Below are 21,450 nucleotides of genomic sequence, written 5' to 3'. Positions count from 1 at the left end.
ATTTTACACCCTCCCTACTGTTTTTTGGTGAAATCCATGTCCTACTCTTAAAGAGGTCACTAGGTTAAAATTATGTCTGATGGCCAAACTTTAACTCACTTATCTGATATTACTGCTATGACAGTAGGTTTGCATGGTCACTTTTTATATTGTTTTTTTGAGTATGTGTGTATATAAATAAGCATAAAGGCAGGATGAATGATGGCTGGCTGGCTGTGTGTCACTTTTTTTCATGACTGGTCTTTTCCCTGCATCGTTTCCATTCTTCTAACTCCCCCTAGAGCACATCAGACCTGATATGTATTCATTCTCTCATGCAGGTTTTTGAAAACTGAAAGAAATAATATGATTTTTTATTAAAGAAAAGAAATAGAGTGTTGGGATATTTTCTAAGAAGAAAAAAGGAAAATCACTCATATGTTTATGAATAAGTTGCTCTTTTGTCTGTTTCCCCTCCACTATACAACAGATATATTCTAAATGAAGCGTGGATGTAAATAAGTTTCAGAAACTTCAACTTAAAAACGAGAGGTGAGTGTTTCGCCTTTAAGAGTTGAGAAACTTGAAACCTTGTTTGCGCAACAATCAGTGCAGCTCACAGCCGCCAAAGTGTCTAGACTAGCACATGATGGTAGTCAGCCAATGGCTCCACCGCTCTCCTCGGGGGCCCCGCGTGTGTGTGTGTTTGTGTGTGTGTGTGTGCGAATGCTTGTGTGTGTGTTTGTGTGTGCGCGCGAGGAGGACGGGGGGGAGAAAAAGAAAAAGAGCGAGAAACGGAGAAAGAAAGGGGTCTGGGTTGCAGTTTGGTTTAGATCTGAGCAGAGACGCAGGAGCGCTTTTCAGCCCCGGACTGATCCTCTCCGCGTAGTTTCAGCTCGCATGGATGTTTGTTGGGATTTAACGAGAAAGAAGTGCACTGACACCTCAAGAACACGGCAAGGATCCTGACTTCTTGGTGCATTTTCTTGGGATTAAATCGCATCGAAGCAGACTACCTCATTGCTCTACGCGCCGGTGTAGAAAGTAGATCTGAGGTTGTTAAAAGTCGAGAACTGATTCGAGCTGCGACTGACCGTCTGGGATTGAAGACTGCTGGCTTGGATTATGTTACCGAGCATGTTATGTTATGTTACCATGTATTCTACATATTTTTTTCGTTCGTGACAAACAGATAAACAGTCCATTCCGCGGTGATCCTGGATAAGAAAGCCACAGTTCCACCCGCTTGATTATTTACAGTAGCCTAGGATCGGGTGAATGCATGCCTCTTGGTCGTAATGCTGCAGCGCATTTCTTGCTGGGTTTTGTTGTTATAGATGCAACAAAATAGCCTTTTAGTCTAATGTTGCGGTTTTGCCACCAATGCTCATTTGGCTGTGCATGCTTTGCACGGCATTTCATCCACATTAATGTTTTGCAACGACCTGAGAAGTATCCGTAGAATATCTGCACAAGCATAAGAAAAAAAAACCTTCTAGATATTCAAGTTGTCGTATGTTCAGGACGAAACGCTCAGGTCTTGTGCGACGACTCTGGAGAAGTCGTTTGATCCCAGATAAAGAAGGGGAAGATGGAAATTGCAAAACTAGTGAGGGCTGTAGGGACGATCTGTTCGGCAACAACCCAGAGAAAATTCCCAAAACGGATTTCCGACCGATGACCCCGAGCGGGTCGCTTGTAGGGGACACAGGGGGGGTGAGCCCCGTGGAGTGCAGCGGCGTGGGGGTCACTACGAACCAAGATGGATGTGCGGTGTGTGTCCAGGGGAGCCCCCGCTCCATACAGGACAGCGAGTGCAGGACAGTGACGTGCTGCTTATTTAAAGACCGGGACCACACAGAACTTAGGGGTCCAGAGACGGCTCAGGGTACCAGGGATCCAGGGTCTTGTCATTTCATGCTGAGGAGCCTTGGACCAGGAGACGGCAGTTCTCCTGAGGCGCAGGAGGCGATGCCACGCACGGTGTTAGAGCAGGAACTGAAGTCAGCCACATACTCTCTTTTAAAAAAGCTAAAGGAAAAGGCGCTGGATACCTTACTGGAGTCAGTAGAGTCCAGAGGAGGGATGCCGAGCGACTGTGTTATGATTTCCAGGACAGAGCTGAGGATTGGCGGACATGTGGTATCCCCACAGCTGCTTGTGTGTAAAGTGTACCGCTGGTCTGACCTCCAGCACACGGCCCAGCTCAAACCACTCTGTGAGTGTAAGAGCTTTGGGGCCCTGGACAGTCCATCAGTATGCTGCAACCCCTATCACTACAGTCGGCTCTGTGGGCCAGGTAAGACCATCCACTAAGATTTACTATATTTGCTCTAAAACTCTCTTTTCTTGAGCTGCTGTTCATATTCAGTTAAAAGTTTTAAGTCTGCTTCGTAAATTGAATCTTTCAGCTGTACATGAGCAATAAGGATTTCAGGATTATAAAGAGATGATTTTACAAATCAGAATCTTTAGGGTTGTTCTAGAATATTTTCCCACCATCTAATGTTATTTATTTGGGGTTGTATGTCTTACTTTCATACACAGGAACAAATAAAACCCTCTTTCCTGCATTATTAACAATGCAAATTTGTCTGGAAGCAAAGTAATGTCAAAACATAGATGCAACACAGTTTGTTCTTACTCCGATGAGTATATTTTGGGTAAAAAATTATCAAAACCTGTGCAAACCGCTGTCTCAGTGTGATGTGTTTGAAACTTTCTCAGGCCCAGAATGTGTGATGGGCATCACTCACGCTGACCTACAACATCTGGACCATTTGTTAAATGAATATTTGTTTGTACTGCCATCCTTATAGCACTTCAGTGCATTACCTGGTAATATACAGTACCTGACAGCTTTAGTTGGTCTCACTATGTCAGTAACTTCAGTGTGATTTTCAGAGCAGCTGTTTTCACTTCTTACCTCTGTTCTGATTTATTGCCTACAGTATGTGGCATGTGTGTGATTGTTTAGACTCAGAGATTTGAGCTTGCTTACATATGTCTATTTAGTTGGTGGGAAATCTAAGACAGAGCCTCCCTGACCTAAATTAAACAGATTAAATTTTGGCAGGGAGGGCGTGCGTGTGATTTGGAAAACCTTAAACGCTGGGCCAGTCAACCTCGCTGACCCGATGACAACGCATGGTATCATGTGTAAAGATGCAAGCGTCAGTATTTCTGTCTCCTCACTGGCACAGGAGATGGATTTTCCATAACATCCACATTTACTAGAGCCAACTGGCCATGACAAACACAGAAGTCCAGCAATATCAGAATTCATGTTGTGCAAATGTGGGGAACTGATGTAGCTTTGGCCTTTTTCTCAAAGCATACTGTTCAAATCAATAGAACTGATTATATCGCAGAAATAGCTGATAACCTGTTGTGTTTACTGGAATTAATAGAATGCATTTAATAATAGGTGTGACAATTGTTCCATCTGCTTATGTGGATGTGAAAGCACGCTGTGCAAGTTTCCTTTCCACTGAAACCACCTAGATGGATTGTAAGAAGAGAGAGAGAGAGAGAGGCACATACCCCATATTGGGACTGAAGCTTGTAGTAGGCATACCTCACATGCGCTCATGCGTGGCCCGATAGAGCTGGTATTTCTTTGACGCTATTCAGGAAGAGGAGCTTTGAATCAAGACCATAATCACAGTTTTGACAGTGTTTGTAAATGGGAATTTAAGAAATGCAGATATCAATAACAATGGCGCCCAGTTCATGCAGCTGATTCCGATTTAAATGTACTTTAATCCTTTGTAAGGCACAGTTCAAAGACTGAACTGTGAAATGATCTGAGAGTAAAGCGCTGCTCTAATTTTAAGGAATAAAACAGAAGGTAAAGTCAGGCAGGGAGCTCAGCTTGAAGTGGAGAGAAAACTTTTCCCTTTCATTTTGCAAGGCATTATACTTTTCAAATGAGATCAGTTTCAAGTTGCGCTTTAAAAGCCCTTTTGTCCTGAGGAGGTCCCCTCATGCTATTTAGGTGAAGGAGTGGTGATAATATACAGTTTGCATACTACTGGCGCCAGACTGACTAGCTGTGTATCTGAGTGACTGAGTTCAGATCCTGGCAATTACTGCCGCCACTCTTAAAGGACCCGCTGCCTTTATGCTTTTCTCCTTCCCATTTTCCCTGTAGGCGAGGTCACAGTGTGCTCACAAAGTTTTCTTTCCTTTGTGCCTCTCCTCTTGTGCAAGCTATTTTCTTCACTTTTTCTGTTTTTATTAGATAAAGTTGAGGTCTTTGAACGCAGTGGTGTTAAAAAGCAGACATTTAGTCTTACTCTACCAACTAAAAGTTATAGTTGCACTGTGGTCATGGCTAACAGTTGTGTCAGTCAAATAATATGTGGTGAAATAAGAGCAACAAATGAAACATGTTTTCTGTTGGCTTTACAGGCTTTTAACTGGCTTGTGAAAAAAAGTTGTTAGACTTTGTAACACAGACACAAAACTATCTGTGTGAACACAAGTGTGTTATGTACCAAAGCCTTCCGTCTGGGTTGAATTCAGCTGTGAAAGTGTGGCCCCTCTTTCTGCTTTTATTAAAGACAACCTGACAACATAGAATATGATATAGCGAGCAGTATCTGATGCACATGCACCCATCTGTGTGTGTGTGTGTGTGTAAACTACAGAGTAAAAGACATCTCATAGTAGCGAGTCACTGAACATTTGCACCACAGTCAGAAGCTTTCACCTTTCTAACTCAGCTCTCTTTATTACATCATCCTGTTGAAGTCAGACATCCTTTTACTTCGATATTTCTTTTAAATTACGTTTACATGTAGTTGGCATTTGCCGAGGATCTTAAAGGGAGCAGAAACTCTGGTCTGTCGTTCCTCGTTGCTTTAACTTGGTTATTGACGTTACTGTTCTGTGTTACAGAGTCACCTCCACCCCCATATTCAAGGCTTTCCCCTAATGAAGAACACAAGCCACTGGGTAAGTGATGAATATACAGACAAACTGTTGCGACTCAAGCATGCTTTCTATGTTATCCTGAGTTATTGATCTTGGATTTTGCTGGTAGTGTGTTCCCTTTTCAGGGGTGACTGTAACTATGAAATTCTACCTGAAATAACTTTTTAGTAGTACAAGTCAAGGAGAGGAGAGGCTCTGCTTTAGAAATTGACACATATATAAGTTAGAAAGAGTGTATTAATTGCCCTAACTTGGCTTTGTGGCTGGTAGTTTTTTGAGTAACTTTGAGATGAAGGATGGGCCAGAATGTTGCATGATGCCAACATGCTGGCCAGATCCAGTTCGGTGCAGGTGGTACAGGTCTGGCTTATATTACTCAACTTTCCCATGAAACTTTACCTGAACTGAAATTTCCATTAACTGCATTTCCAGGTGCTAATTTATATACAGTGGTTAATGGTAACTATTCACCTTCCATTTAATATAACTTTTTGATTTTTTTTTTTGTTGTTGTTGTTGTTTATTAATGTTTCAGTATGAGAGATGAATTAATTATTTCTAAATACATGTAAACTTTTGACTACATTTAGTTGGTTTCAGCTGTAAAACATTTAGAAAGTCCATCTATGCAGAGGTTTTAGCAAAGAGACAAACATGGAAAAGGGAGCTCTCTCCAAAGTTGAAGAATTCTACCCCAAAGAAAGAGTTTTAAAATATAAAAGATGATTAATTTACAATGTAAAATGATGATTCGACAAGAACCTTCCGAGAAAAAGAAGCAAAAGCAAACAACTGCTAAGAAAAACTTTGCATGATTGTATTGAGATTACACAGCTATTGAGGATTTAAGACCCAGAAAACTTCTCCTCACTCCATTGTTGACGAAAAAGTACATGAAAGTTATCAAAAATACCAAAACACCCTGTAGAGTCTGTTTTAAGGAGTGTCAAGACTAAACTGAGATTGTTTAGACCCATCAATGCAGAAGCAAGTCTGGTGTAAGAAGGACAAGGTCACCATCCACCACAATCAGTCAAACATGGAAGAGGGTCCATCCTGTTGTGGGGGTGTTTTTGCTACGACACTAACAGTGAACATCATTTCTTTTAAATACGAAGCTACTATGAAAAAGAGTCAAAGTGTAAATTCAAGTCTGCTAATCATGATAGTTACAGAGATATAATGATCAAATTACTGAGCAAGAATTATTTGTACATAATATGAAGTTGCATGAATATGTATTTATATATATATATATATATATATATATATATATATATATATATATATATATATATATATATATATATATATATATATATAGTGATTATTTCTCAAAGTCACTCAAAGAAAATCAAACATTAATTTGTTTTTACATAAAAATGTCTAGAATATCATTCAAGTTGTGGGTTTAAAGAACTTGGTTTGCAGATGTATGTACCAGGATGTCACCTGTTTGCCAACAAATGAAGTCGCTATGCATTTGTAATAATAATAATAATAATAATAATAATAATAATGATAATAATGATAATAATAAGTGGGGTCACAGCATGCTGAAGTATCTGTAACCATTGCCATTGTCAGTACTGGAGGATTTAAATTTTGTTTTATTTACTGCAGATCTGTCAGACTCCACCTTGTCATACACTGAAACTGAGGCAGCCAGCTCACCAAACATCACACCAGGGGAATTTTCAGGTGGGTGTGTTTTTACAACAGTCATTGGCCTCCAAATAAGGAGTCCTGAAATGTTTTGAACTGATGTTGAAGATTAATGATTACTGTAAGGTTATGAACCCAGAAGAGCCAGTCTGTAAATACTGCAGTAATTTGTCAAACAAGAACATGAGTTCGAGAACGTTAAGCATTGTAAGAGAAGGTGGCATTTGTTTTCAAACTACCAGATGGTTTTGAATGGTAAAACATTGTCTGCATGGTTGAATAGAGAATATAGGAATGGATTTATATTTTTCATGCAATATGTATCAGATAGTAAAGTTAAGATGTACTTTTTCACGTTGGATAAGTGTGTGACCAGCAATGAGGTTGTAGCGCTGGCTAGCATTCCCATTTGTGCTGTTCCATGAAAACAAAGTTGTAATGGTGGGGAAAACAATGTGGTTAAGATAGTTTATAAACTGATTCAATCTTTCTGGATTTCAGAGATGTGATTAATATTAAGTATTAGAAATGTGTATTCTGTGCACACGGTTGCCCATGCTTTGGCACAGTTGATATTTGCATGACCGAGTACAGAGCTTTAAATCTGAGTGACTCCACCTATGAGTCACTGCATGATAATTGTAATAAATCCCAGAGCTTTGAATGTTGCATTCTTTCCCCATTTTATTGCTCTGAAATGGTTAAATTAAATGTTGCAGGAAAAGAAGACTTCATTTCTGTGCTGCTCTCTGTGCAGAAGTTGAGTGCAAATGATAGTTTATTTCTAAGCAGTAACTTTTTCTTTCACATCAAGGAGCGTTACTAACAGTCCGAGCTTTAAAGATAAAGGTTTCATTGTGAGTGATGCAGAGGTTCAATGGGGCGTGTGCGTTGGCTTTAGAGCTGGTCTCCCTTCCTCTGTTTTTCTTTCAGAAATATTTGAGTGGGATCAAACTGTAATAAGATCCCCGCTTGCTCAGAAACAGACACACACACTCACACGCATAGCTCTCCATACGCATGTGTGTAGACACTCACATGCACAACTCTATCTAGCCTGGCTGAGAGTGGGCTACAGAGAGGGGTGGGTGCACAGAAATGGAGCTGTTCCTATGAATGGGGCCACACCACAGAGGCAAATGGAAACTCTCCTGTCCTCTAATTTGAAATGAAGCATGACTTTCCCATGGTATGTAGTGAGCAGGGCTCCACCTATGTGCTGGGGTCGCAGTCAGCACGCACAGTATCATGTGGATGGGGACTCAGAGCCCATATTTTAGGACATGCGGGGACCATATTTCTTGTTAAAAGGTTCTGCCGTGGCTCAGGGGTCTGAATACTGAGAAGCTGAAATGGCTACCTGGCAGCAAAGTATTCAGTCAGCAGAGGCCCCCTCCTCTACAGCACACACAGGCTGTCACCACCTCAGCATGGCCCGGCGACACTCCCTGAGTCAACAAATGAGGGGCTTGTCAGAGCGCGCACCACAATTCCTCAGAGACTCTGGTGAGGCAGGATCTAGACATGCTAGGCTTTGGTTTCTTCCAACTATATTGCTGTTTGTACACCCTGGGCCAGATCCCTCTGCCTTTGGACTTGGAAAAGAGAAAGACCAATGCTCCAGGGGGTGTTTTCATACTCTGACATCATTTGTGTTTCCAGTTTCACTCTGATGTTAGATTTGGACTCCTTGATGTTTTTTGGTTAGAAACAACAATGAATTTGAGTTAAGTACACATCAGCATTAGTATTACACTGTATATTAACAAGCAAAGCGTTTTCCGTTATTAAACTAAAAGCCTGAATAGCTTCGTGTTAGTCATAGACTGTGGTTCAATTTTAACGTAAAGATCTGTCATGCATATTGTCACATTATCCTGTGTCGGACGTAGTGCTGACCTGAAGATGACTTTCCACGAATCCCACTCTTGTAAAGGTGGAGAGTGTCTGTGTGTAACCAGAGTTGTTTGGGATCCAAACTCCACCCATCATGCACGAACAAGTAAACCTCTTAAAAGCAAGTCTGGGGGGCATTAGCTGGGTGGGGTGTAGCCAAATAATCAACTACAGTTTGCTGCCCTGGGCTACAGAAATACCCACCCAGCATTCTTCTGCATCACACAATGGCAGCAAAACAGATCGGAACTGGTCGCTGTGCTACATAAGCTTGCTCTACCACTTTTCACACTAAATGGGACTTAGATAGAAACTCTTTCCATTGAGGACTTTGTTGATATGCAATCAGCTGTTGTTAGTATATTATTTATTTCGTCAGCTGCTTTTGGTGCAGACATATTTATTTGATTCAAGTTATTGAACAAACCAAGTTTCCTATTTGTGCAATCTTGAAAAGCCTCTTTATATGCACATTGCTGAGTTTATTTCTTGTGTGATATTCATTATTCCCAGATCCTGTGGGGTTGCAGACACTCATCTAATTTAAAGTGATTTATTTAAATCATGATTGTGCCACAATGCAAACCCCACCAGGGTCTCTCTGATATCAGGTAATATTGTGGACCGAGCTTTCATCTCCATGCCCTACATGTGGTATACTTTACTGTGTGAGGGACTTGCTACATTTACATGGGAGTTTTAATTCCTGTTTAATTCCGAATAAAAATGAATCCTACTTTAAACTGATGAAAAATGAGCATGTAAACACTTAATTTGTAATGCAAATTTCTATTTGGAATTAAACTTAATTCCAAGCGGCTGATTTATTCGCATTTTAATTCCAAACGATTGAATTCCTGTCTCACGTACACCTTAATTCCACTCGCAGGTAATTCCGGTCATTCTGCACATGCTCGTTACCTTGTTGTCTCCTGATGACGCACGTTGTTTTGCCTCCCGTGTTCGGTGGTCTATCTTTCTTCTCCTTCTCAGATGCTGCAAAAAAAGTGAAGTAGTATGCTCGTGTTGAGCTGGTACTTCAAATTTATAATAAAAATAGCGACAAAACTGCTACTTATTATGTAGTTTTTACAGGTTACAACTGAAAAGACAAGAAGCAGGGAGTGAACTTTGTTTCTTTCCGGTGTACGTCATATGTCACATGCACCCTCTGTCCAATCAGAACCCTTCCCAACCCGCCACTCTCAAGAAGAATTAAGCGAGGACGTGTTTCATGTAAACCTCCATTTGGAATTATTATTGCAGTGTAAACTGGTAGGAGAATTATGATTTATTTAATCCCAAATGATTAATTCCAAATAAAAAATTCATCATGTAACCGTAGCCGATGTGGTTTTGCTGGTGCCACCCTCCCAGTCTGCCTGCACTGCCCTTTCCTAACAGCCCGGACCATGACTCGCAGCCATCAGAATGAAGCTCTTTGAAGCAAGTCTCATTGCTTCCTGTATGACTGTCAGAGGGGGTGTTTCTACATACTGGCTCAATGTCAGTTACATTGTCCCTGACAACAGGGTCTCCTTATGATTGTCGCTGCTGCTTGTCCAGCTGTTACAATGGCTAAAAGGATGCAAGCTGAGATAGTTCACACTATTACATCAGATCTTCTGTCATGTGTTGTCAAGGTAAGCGACACTCCATGTAGCAGCTACCAGCTTTACAGTATTTATGTGCAATGATGCAGAACTTCCCCCTCGTTTTGACACCATAGCTGCAGTCAGCTTACATTTATCAGCCACTAGAGGTTGTGTCCTCAATCAACCCAGTGGAATTTGTCAGTGTAACACTTTGTGTACACGATCATGCTGGTGTGAGCTGAGATCACAGGTGTGAATGGATGGGCTCCCTCAGATTTGTTGGGTCAAGAGACCAAAGGACATCCAGGGTTATATGACTCACTGTCTTTTCTCCCTTTCTTCCTTTTCCTGTGAATGATGGGAAGTTGGAAAGAAGAAGTGGAAAGTTTTAAAGCCTTTAGACATGGATAAAGCAGAGTGCTGTTGCGTTCATTGAAGGAAAGAGGGCATCAGCAGCTAGATGGGGTTCTCTTGCATTCCTTTGCTCTTACTGTTGGATTTCAGTGGAAAGACCCCTGTTTCTCTTGGATGTCTCGTCTGCGGACGGCCTCTGTGTCAAGTCCACTCAGGTATTGACTAATTCTTCCAGGCAGAACAAGGCAGTCAGTAGATAAATGGGAAGGGCTTGAGATGAGTCACACAATAAATTGCTCTGAGATTCTACAGTGTACACTGCACAGGGGCTGAGAATGCTGTTGTTTATGGTCTTCAAGACTATTTTTCTTCCTCAGTGTCTTCATATGATTCAAGATGCATGCATTTACACGCTAGAGTTAAGCAAATTAAGTTGTGCAGTCAATACTAATCACACTTGCCTGTCTGTGTCAGGAAGAGGTGATCACTAAGCATCAAACCATTCCCTCTCTCTGTGTCAGACACGGTGGAAATGCATGGAATAATTAGACAGTCCAATAAAGCATGTGATGCTTGTCTTGATTAAAGGAGATTAGACTGGACCCATACTTGTTGATCTGACTTTGAAGGCATGCGATTCCACTTATACTAGGATCTAATTGAACAGCATTAGGGGTGGGAATATCAAATGAAAAAATCGAAAATCTTGATTTTTTTTGGTTCACAATTTTAAAATCGATTTTTTTGTTTGTTTATGTAAGTCCATTTTTTGTGAAAAAGGATTTTTTGTTAAAAAAAAGGATTTTTTTTTCAAATAAATAAAAATCTGTTTTTATTCTACAAAAAATCTGTAATATCAAAGAATTAAATTGAATCGGCACCCAAAATATCAGAATTGAATCGAATCGTGACAAAAGCATGTTGTCACAGCCCTAAACAGCATATCCACTCTTCCCATCAAATGCAAAAATATTTGGAATATATTGCACCTCTTAATTTCTCTGAAATGTTTTGCTCCTCATATTAGATCATCTGTTTATTACATTGTGTCCTCTGTGTTTTTTTTTTGTTTTTTTCTTTATGTTATTTTCCTTTTCTGAGCCCAAGTATAATCCTGAGTGACATATTGTTGGCATATTCATCCAAATAAACCAAATAACTTTCAGCCTGCAGCTCTGTCAGAATGGTGAGTGCATGCAGTCTGTAATTCCTGCAGCGCATAAATCTACAAGGACCCTGACAGTGCAATGCTCAGACAGAGCCTCAGTCCGTTGCAGCTACATCATTATGTCAGCCACGCACACCTCCCTCCTTAAGATTTGAACCCCTTCCTCCATCCTACAGACTCTTGAATGATGTAGCCCGGACTCATCTCCCCCTGAAACCTGGCATATGGCCTCAGGTTTCTACCGCAGCCCTGAGCCTTCCCAGCGCCTGGCCGCCCACACTCCCTCAGGAGCCTGAATGCTCCAGGATATGGGATGTGGAAATAATGTGACTCGAGTGCTTCCACTCTGCCTCCCGAAATCAGGTTTTGCGGATTGTTTATTTGAGGGGAAGGAGGCCTCAGACAAACATCCTGTTTTAAAAAGCTGCCTGGGTTTTGTAGCAGCGCAGGGCAGTGAATTGCCCCTTTGACAGCGGGGGGAGACTGAGGAATGTTGAAGAGAGGGCCAGCATCTCAAGGGACGTGAAGGGGCTCTCCTCACCCGTTTGTCATGTCCAGTTTGCAGAGTCCATTCTGAACTAGGGGAGGAGGGTTGAAACTGCACATCCTGTAGGGTCTTGTGCTCTATTCTCTTTGGCGGCGTAGGGCTCGTACCCACAGTTCTCGTCTCAAGTATCCGTTCCTGTCCTGGGAGGCTAGCTTCCGTTTCCCCTTACGTAATACACATACACATAGAAAAAAGCCATTGATAAGAGCGATAAGGCCATTTTTCATTTTCCCTTTCTCAGCATTGTTAGACTGTTACGTGTCACATGTCTACTACATGTTGATCTATCTTGAGTTAAGATGCAGAGGATCCTCAGAAAACTGGCTAGCATTTTTTTATACTGGTTTTGGAGGAGTGTTGCTTATATAAATGTGCATGATAATCATATTTCTGCAGGAAATTATGTTTTCTATTAATGTCTTAGCATTTCCAATGTTTTGAGATGGAAAGACTACAGAAATATGGTCATATTTATGCTATGTAAGCTAACATTAGACATTTACAGCAAGCCTTAGGCTTATATAAAGATTTCTTCCAAATGTCGCCTGCTTACATTTGTAGTATTGTTTTTTGTTTCTTGTTTTGTTTTCCTTTTATTTATTTATTTTTTTAAATTTATTTAATATTTTTTCATTATATTGATCTTTTTTTTAATCTTTCTGATTTGTCTGTAGTCAAATCCACTAAGATAGGTCTTAGATGTGATGAGGTAATGTGACCTCTACATGCAGAGTGAAAGCCATGCTAATCTAAAGCAGCCCTTGGAGAGGCCTGAAACCCCTTATATGTCAACAGAAACTGGCCTGCTGAGTTTAGTATTTATCTATCTCCACTTGGCAAGCCAGTGTGGTGCCAGTGCTGCCGGGTGTTTTACTAACTTCTGAAGAGCTCACAGATAAAGATAAATCCTCATGCATGACTGTGAGTTACCTCACAGTGCTGTACTTGTCACTTGATTTACAGAAGTGCTGTGCCCAGTCAGAAAAAGGTGGGCTGTGTTTCATTTTCAGGCTTGCCACACAGAGAGAAAGTGCATTTGGTAGAAATAACAGGAGGTGTGCTCAGGTGTGCTATAATTTGTGCCCTATATTACCTCAGCAAACAAAGTGAGTTGGCTAATCTTGATGTGTGTTCAGGGCGGGCTTCTGTTGCCATCTTCACTCCCCTCACACCACAGAGCAACAGCCGCCTCCACCAAAAGAGCCATTCATTCAGTGCAGGGCACAGGGTTACAGCAACAAATAAAGAGTGTGCAATGCCATTAAATATGTATGGAATGTCCAACTGTTAGTTTAGCGTTTTCGTGTGCCTCCCCTCAAAGCTGACAGGGAACAATACTCCATTTGAGCTGCCGTCGGTAAACGTGTTAGCATTGCTTCACATGGCATTGACCAGTATAGGAGTTGCCATATGTGGATGCAGTTTTTATTTTCTCAGCATCTCACCCACAATTATAAATCCTGTGGCCTTGGCTATGATTTAGGCCAGCTACAATTTAGGCCCGTGGTCTGATTGGAGGCAAAAATAGACCCAAGATTTTTTTCTCTTTCTCCCAAGAGGAGCATTGACAGTTGTGCCTGAACCTATGCCTGCCTGTGTTTTTAAAACTCAGAATAGCCGGTGCATTCTTTGAGCCTGCAGAATGCTGTGTTTGGATCAACTGTAGAAGCCCATGTCACTGGACATCTCTACACTTGTCTTTTACAGCTAGTGGAAAGGATAGAAGCTCGTTGTTGAACGGTAAACGGTGTATGTTAAGAAGCAGAGACTTGGTTTCTTTTCTTTTTTTTTGTATGTGTCTTTATCTTAAACGCGATCTACTGGAACTCAGCTTCATACCATTCCCCTGTCCTAACATGGGGCCAAGTATGATAGACATAGTTTGGTGCCTTTGATCCTGTTCCTGAATGATAGTACATTTGAAATCTGACTTGAAATCTCATGTTCAAGTACAACTTCACAAAGCAAATTGTGTTCTACGATCACGTGTTTGCAAGTAGCAGTTATTACAAGTTGTAAATATGTTTATTTTAAAACTCATTGATTGCATTCCCCAGGGGAAATTATATCTATTTTTGTCCTCTGTGTTTTGCTTATCTGTTATTTGTGTGCATTTCTAAAGTTTTGGCGATGTGGCTCAGTACGTGCAGTCAGGCTGTCGCATTACAGGGTACGGTTTAGATTAGAGGTCTGGCTGTAGCTTCCCTCTCTTCCCCTGTCTGTGACTGCCAACACATAATTTACTTAATGAAATCCTGCCATTCCTTTTCGCTTCAAGATTTTTAGCAGATGTTGACAGGGAAAGACTTTGTGAATTATTGGAAATGTTCACTCCTGCATTTTTAATGAATGTCTTGCTTGTTGCAAACAGGCGGACTTGTCGAAGAAGGGGGGAAACAGTTGTCTTTGTTTGGGGAGCTGGTGTCTGGGTGCCCGCGGTGGAGCAGTATGGGTTACAGTCGAGCAAGTGTTGTGATTGAAACAGAAACTCTGGTGCCACATTATCCTGACAGAACACATTCTTCTCACAGACTCTGATCTACTGGGCCAATCAATAGAAAACCATTGTTTGAACTGCAACCGTGTCCATCATAGCTGCACCACCTCCCAGCTCAGTGGAAACCAAATACCTACCTTTCGCCTTAAATTAGTCAGACTAATATAACTCGTAATAATAGAGTTCCTTGTTATTGTTCATTTGAAACCAAACCTCCAGTGCAGCCTGTGCGTATGGACTAGCTAAAATCAGTTCCTCTCTGAAGCGTCAGTTCTTGCTTTTCCTCCAAGAAAATCACATCTGCTCTGAGGACAAATAGAACTGATCCAATAAGCTTCAAGTTCTATGTGTGCTTCACAGCCAAAACTGGTGACATCCTGTGCTTTCTGACCAGATAAAAGTTTAAACTGGACAAGACATGAAGCACCGTAGTTGCTGCACCCCCGCCCCCTTCAGTCTTAACCCAAGTAGGAAGTTAGGAGGCACAGCGAGGGGAGGGGTTCAGGAATGTGCAGGGTCTCCTCTACCCAAAAGTGCTCCAGCCTACTTGGCTCAAACCTCCTTTGCACACTAGCAAACAGACATACTTATACACATTTAAAAAAAACTAAAAGATAGGCTATATGAGGAGGTGAAAGTGCACAGCCACCCAGCAGGATTTTCACAGAGTGTTTTGCTTTCAGTGCTCAATGAGACTCCCTTTGGATTTTGAAGCTTCCTGTCATATGACATATTCACAAATAACCCACACAGTTTTCACAGAACTTTTACATGCCCTAAAAGACTCCTGAAGTTCTCACTTGGATCCCCACCATCACTTGTGCCTCATGTCTCTGACACACTGCAGAGCTTTTGATGGACGTTGGAGGAAATGAGCAGCACATTTTCTTCACTGAAAAGGAAAAATAGAGGCTCTTCTTCAAACGAGGAGCTTCGCTCATGCACCCAGATGGCTCCGCCATATTAGCTTCCTTAGCTTCCTGTGCTTTTTACACCCTCTGTTGTTTATTGATTCAATTTATGGATTCTGTTAGTTATCTGCAATCTAGGGCACAGCTTTTTTCCTCCCTCATGGGGTCATCCCAAAACAGAAACAGAGGGAAAGTGAGGAGGAAGTGGATGACAATGTAAAGCATTCCCATTGTGATAAGAAAGCCTTGGTGACTTGATTCAGTTTCTTGGGCTCCCACAGAGTTTGCTCCTCGCATGTATCTCCGTCTCTTTGTGTCTCGCTTTTTCTCAACAGAGAAAGCCCAGACCTTAGGGAGAAAAATCCATAGACATGTAACAGCAGCTCCAGTTTGCATGTCTGTCTGATAAAGCCGACTTTGATGGCAGTGATAGTCCAGACGCCAGCCTGCTCAGGGGTTACAGTCAGCCTGTGAGAGCCTTTGTCTTCTGAGTTAAACCTATAGCATCCTCTGAACACAAGTGAGGCTTTTGCTTCAGCACCTCTGTTTTTGTTAAGATGAAAAGAAAGTTATATCCAACAAGTTTGTAGAGTTGAGTGTGAATTGGATGGGGAGGACAAAAAAAATCAAAGTATTTGTTCTATATTTTCTCACCCACACGTTTTACACACACGCATGCAGGTAAGCACAACTAATCTCAAACGCCCCACCAAACTGCCAGCTCTCAAGCATAGCGCCTACACTTTGTTAGTAAAGTCTAATAGCTGGAGGAGAATCTAATCTCTGGCACTGGATGAGAGAACGCAGCTCTCCTCCTTTCCACTTCTCCATGTAAAAAGACCAGCTACATTTTTTTCTCCTTCTCTCTTTACAGCAAAGTTTTAAAGAAGTTGGTGCATCTCTGCTCCCAGCTTTGAATCAGGAGAGATGAAATGTAATGAGGGTGGCCCTGGAGCTTGGTGCGGAGATGTTAGCATGGAGGGGAAGCTGTTGTTTGTCTGCCTGTCCCTGACACTCGGCCTCCCATTCATCTCACTCCAAGGCTGCAGTGTTGTGTTTACCCCGAGGCGGGCTCTTTTCTGCACCCTGTCCTTTTCATGCTGTCTTTAAAAGCATGACTGGATGATCATCAAGGATTTCCACTGAAACTTTTAGGCACTCATTTTTGTGTGCTTAACAGTTATTATCCATCTTCACCCTCAAGTGCTAAGAAGTCAGTGGAGCAATTTTCTTTTCTTTGTCGCATGTAACCCTGTAAGAGACATTTATTTGAGTTTAATATGGACCCTGCCTCTCGACCCTTAATTGGACTAAGTTGTATAAAAATTAATGAATGAGTTTAATGTGGTTGTATTTAAGAGACGTGAAAATATCAAATTGGTTTACAGTAACAGGATGTTATTATACAATACACATGGATGGTATTCATCAACACTTTTCATGTCTGTTCCACATTATCATTATCAATATCATACAAATATTAATTTGACAGCTTTTAATAACGGTTGCTTTGAAAGAATGGGGAGGAACAAAAAAGATGATATCAATATTCACTGTTAAATCATCTGTCATATTCTTTGTATTTGGAGGTATATTTACTTCTTGATGCCTTCAGTGACATCATTCACGTTTTCATTCCAACTTTCTACTTGTAACTCAGGAGCTTTATGTTTCAGTTGAGCTTCCTTTACTACTGCCTGTCTTCACGTTCTTTTGTGTTTCTCAAAAAGTAATCCTGTATATTTTACTCCTCTGTGTCTACTGCTCAACAACATTCAGTCTGTCTTTGTTGACAGATCTAATGTCCTGTTTTTGATACCCTAAGCTGTTCCAATCAGGTGATGAGGAAACAGAAAAATCAACACATTCTTATGAGTCCCATGTAGCTAACCTGTTGCTGTGATCAGACTTTGCACTCTAAATTTTCAGTGTTCCTGGAGCATTTGTGAATTATCTTTGTTTTTTTGTTTTTTTTATGTGCTTTTACTTCCATGTGTGGTATTTGCTGATGCTAGTGCTTATTTCTTCTCTCTATAATTTATAAATGTGCTTTTTTTCATGGCATAACAGATCATGTCCTTTTCATACTGACGCATCACCACTAGCTCCTTAAAGCCTTTCCTGTTGACCCTCTAATGAATGTACCAAATCCCACCAGCAGATTTCTATATGTTTTGCATGGTGAGTTTGGTTACGTAAGGTTTTAGGCTTGATTAACTCCTCCTTGTCTTCAAATCGTTGCTACATGAACAGGAAGTTTAGCATCCATACTGAGTCAGCTGCCCTGTGAGACTGACATTAAGAGGAGAGGCTTTTGAGAATAAAATAACAATAATAACATGCGCTACTATTCTAATGGGTAAACGGAGCTGTTAAAAGGTGGCAGGGTTAAATGGATGCAGAGCACCAGTAATTGCTCCCAGCCGTCATTGCTCCGCCCTGAGTTAAAGTCTAAGATAGAGTCAAGAGAATTGGGTGTCCATGTGGTCAGAGCGAGGTAGACACGCCTTTACCTCACTGCTTCATGTTTAAACTTTAAGGTTTGCTCTCAGCTATGCTCTGGCCAATTTGTGCATCACTTTATGGAGCAGTACTACTAATTAAGGCATTATACCCACTTAAATTAGATTGGATTTCCAGAGGATCTAAACATGGCTCTGAAGTCTGCACTTCTGAAAACAGCATCTTGCTGTATTGGACTGCACAACTTTGTAGAAATGAGGTCTTGATGAAGGCGGTAGTAAAATGAGCCTCTGAGCAAAACTGGATGAAGTATCTTCAGAGGATGCATGATTAAAATTTAGTCTGCTAAATGGAGATATGTTCTCAGAGCCATGGATTTGTCCCCCCCACTGAGGCTAAATGCACAAAGTCAGGAAAAAATAACAGAAATTCCGGTTGATTTTCATCCAAGACCAAACAGACACATGCACAGAAGCACACGTAGACGCTAAATACAACAAAGCAACAGGAAAAGGCCTGGCTCTCGTTGTGGTCATTGTCTTCCATCAAGCTTAACATAAAATAAATTTCTAACCTTTGTCCTCTTCCTGGTCCCTGCCGTCTTACTGGCTATCTTTGTTTCAGGCTATGTGTGAAAACTAGATCCAGTTGACCAAATTGTTTTTCATTTATTATTTTCACCCAGAAGGGGACAAGACATTTGCCATTTGGTCTTTTGTGTTTCTGTGTGCAGTTTCAAAGTGAGTTTACCTTTATGTGTGGGCTCCGTTTGATTTGAGACAATAGAGGGCTGTAAACGAGTTGGGGCTGAGTCCTTTGTATGGCTGAGCCGTTCTGCAGTAAAAACTGAGCTCAGAGTGGAGGAGCTGGTGTGTGGAATTCACTAATGGCACATGCATGTTGGGGCCCCTGAAGAGAGGGGGTCATTTCAGCCATCAGTGTGTGCGCAAACACACAGAGAGCCTGTCTGCAGCTTCCCCCACCACCACACACCCCCACTCAGTCACTCTTTTCCTCCCCCTCTGTAACAGAGTGCCTTGAACCAGCAGGCGTTTTGTCTGTGCAAGTCTGGTCAACGTTTTTGCTAATCTTTGTATAAACTTTACTAGTGTGGGTCACTCAGCAGAAAGGTTTAGTTGGGTGGGAGGTGAGCAAGGCATTTTGTTGCTGTGTGGATCCACGATGCTCCACCTTAAAGGCGTTTGTTAATGGGGCGGGCGGTCATTAAGCCCTGAAAGCAGAGAGACTGAAAGGAATGGGGCCACAGGCCCAGGCTTTAAATCCTCTGTGCCAATAGACTCTCTGAAGCAAAATAATGGCATCACTCTGTGTGTGAGTTAATGGGAGCTGATAGCATGAAGGCTGGGGGGTCAGCGGGTCACGGGCTTGTGCTAAGTTGTCAGGGAGCTGAATGCCGTCCCTGGGCCCACAGCAGGGGGAAGAGCTGGATGGAGGGGGAAGGGGACCCCCTGCCTAGCCCTCACCCGTCACCCCCACTCCTGTGGAATGTGAGGAAGACGAGGGAAGAGGAGAAAGGGGCTCCCTTACTCTCCAGGAGTACAGGGTGAGGAGACACATGTGAGATCAGGAGGATTTCAGTCTTTCTCTTCCTCATCCACCAGCCTGTGTCGTCTCACCACAGAGTTGATGAGGAACATAAATGTAGGACATCTATGAGCAATGTGGACTGAAGGAGCTTCTGAGTGTAGTCAACTGTGTGTGTCTCTTCAGTATGGTGAAGATCGAAGTGTACCTAGGGAGCAGTAACTCACTTTGGAGTGCTGAGGGCTGTCATTGAGAAGAGTTCACAGACTGCAGCCATGAAAACTGAATTAAGAAGCTGATTTACAGGGTAGAAATGTTTGGAAACAAGATGCCACCCTTGTTTCACTGCATGAAAGGAAGTGATGAAAACTGTGCATGTGCTAAAAATAGAATTTCAAAAAGTTGTAATGAAGTTTTCAGTCCAGCCCCCCCTACGTGCTATACCCACAAAGGACTTGGTTTCAGTGTTCTGTCCTTGCACTGAGTGTAATTCTCTTTTTTTTTTTTTTTTTTTTTTTTTTTTTTTTAGTAAATATGACCTTCTTTAATGTTCATGAGTGAGAAGCAGTGAATGGCTCAGCTGGGTGGTCATTGTTTAATCATTACAGTGCCCTCTTGAGACGGAAAGAGGAAATGCAGGTCTTTAGATGGATTGACCTTACTACACCCTCAGGATATGTATAGTTGTGTGTGTGTGTGTGTGTGTGTGTGTGTGTGTGTGTGTGTGTGTGTGTGTGTGTGTGTGTTGGACAGATGAGCATGCGGTGGTATTTATACAGGGCTTAAATTTCAATACAGTGCCTCCTTCAGTATTTATAGAGTGGCCATCTGCTCTGAACAATAAAAAGACATAGCTAATCCCTTAAAACTCAACCCTTCCTTTTTACTAGCCCTGCTTACTTTTGTTTATGTTTTATTTAATGACTGTTTATCTGTCTCCTCTAGATGCCAGCATGTCACCTGATGCCCCTAAGCAGAGCCACTGGTGTAATGTGGCATACTGGGAGCACCGCACCCGCGTGGGCCGCCTCTACACAGTGTATGAGCACTCTGTCAGCATCTTCTATGATCTACCTCAGGGCACAGGTTTCTGCCTGGGCCAGCTCAATCTGGATCACCGCAGCAGCACCGTTCAACGTACACGTGGAAAGATTGGCTACGGGATCCTCCTCAGCAAAGAGCCGGATGGTGTCTGGGCATACAACCGAAGTGAACACCCTATATTTGTCAACTCTCCAACGCTGGATGTGCCTAACAGCAGAACTCTGGTTGTGCGAAAGGTGATGCCAGGCTACTCTATCAAGGTGTTTGACTATGAGCGCTCGTGCCTCTTAAGGCACACCACAGAGGCTGACTTCCTGGATGGACCCTATGACCCCAACAGTGTGCGCATCAGCTTTGCAAAGGGCTGGGGCCCCTGTTATTCAAGACAGTTTATCACCTCCTGCCCATGCTGGCTGGAGATTCTCCTCAACAACCATAGATAACACAGATGGACCCCATAAACTATCCCAAATATCATCTACCTAGATTTAATATAAAGTTTTATATATTATATGAAATATATATTATACTTGTAAATACGGAGTCATTTTTACAATGTAATTATTTATGTATGGTGCAATGTGTATATGGACAAGAGGAAAAAAACGGAAAATGCACTTTGGCATATATATATATATATATATATATATATATATATATATATATATATATATATATATATATATATATATATATATATGAAATCTTTCAATACCAACTTGAGAAATTATACAGCAAAATTAGGATGAGCCTGGATTTGGTGTATAGTTTTCATATACTATTAATATCCAGACAAAAAGCTAACACCATTCACACATTGATAATAAAGTATTCGCATAATAACTGTG

At 41.7% G+C, this 21,450-nt stretch overlaps 1 protein-coding gene across 1 annotated transcript; it reads left to right on the top strand.

Annotated features, from left to right (window-relative positions):
• The first annotated feature begins 781 nt into the window (after positions 1-781).
• smad6b (SMAD family member 6b) lies at positions 782-21,205 on the top strand. Its single transcript, XM_079250500.1, has 4 exons — positions 782-2,278; positions 4,882-4,938; positions 6,541-6,618; positions 20,504-21,205. The coding sequence occupies exons 1-4, from the start codon at positions 1,495-1,497 to the stop codon at positions 21,043-21,045; spliced, it is 1,461 nt and encodes a 486-aa protein (XP_079106626.1). The 5' UTR covers positions 782-1,494; the 3' UTR covers positions 21,046-21,205.
• The last annotated feature ends 245 nt before the right edge of the window (positions 21,206-21,450 follow it).

This window comes from Telmatherina bonti (assembly GCF_933228915.1).
Source record: "Telmatherina bonti genome assembly, chromosome: 2".
Lineage (NCBI taxonomy): Eukaryota > Metazoa > Chordata > Actinopteri > Atheriniformes > Telmatherinidae > Telmatherina > Telmatherina bonti.
The sequence above is the reverse complement of the archived record's forward strand: the minus strand, read 5'-3'. Positions and strand labels throughout refer to the sequence as shown.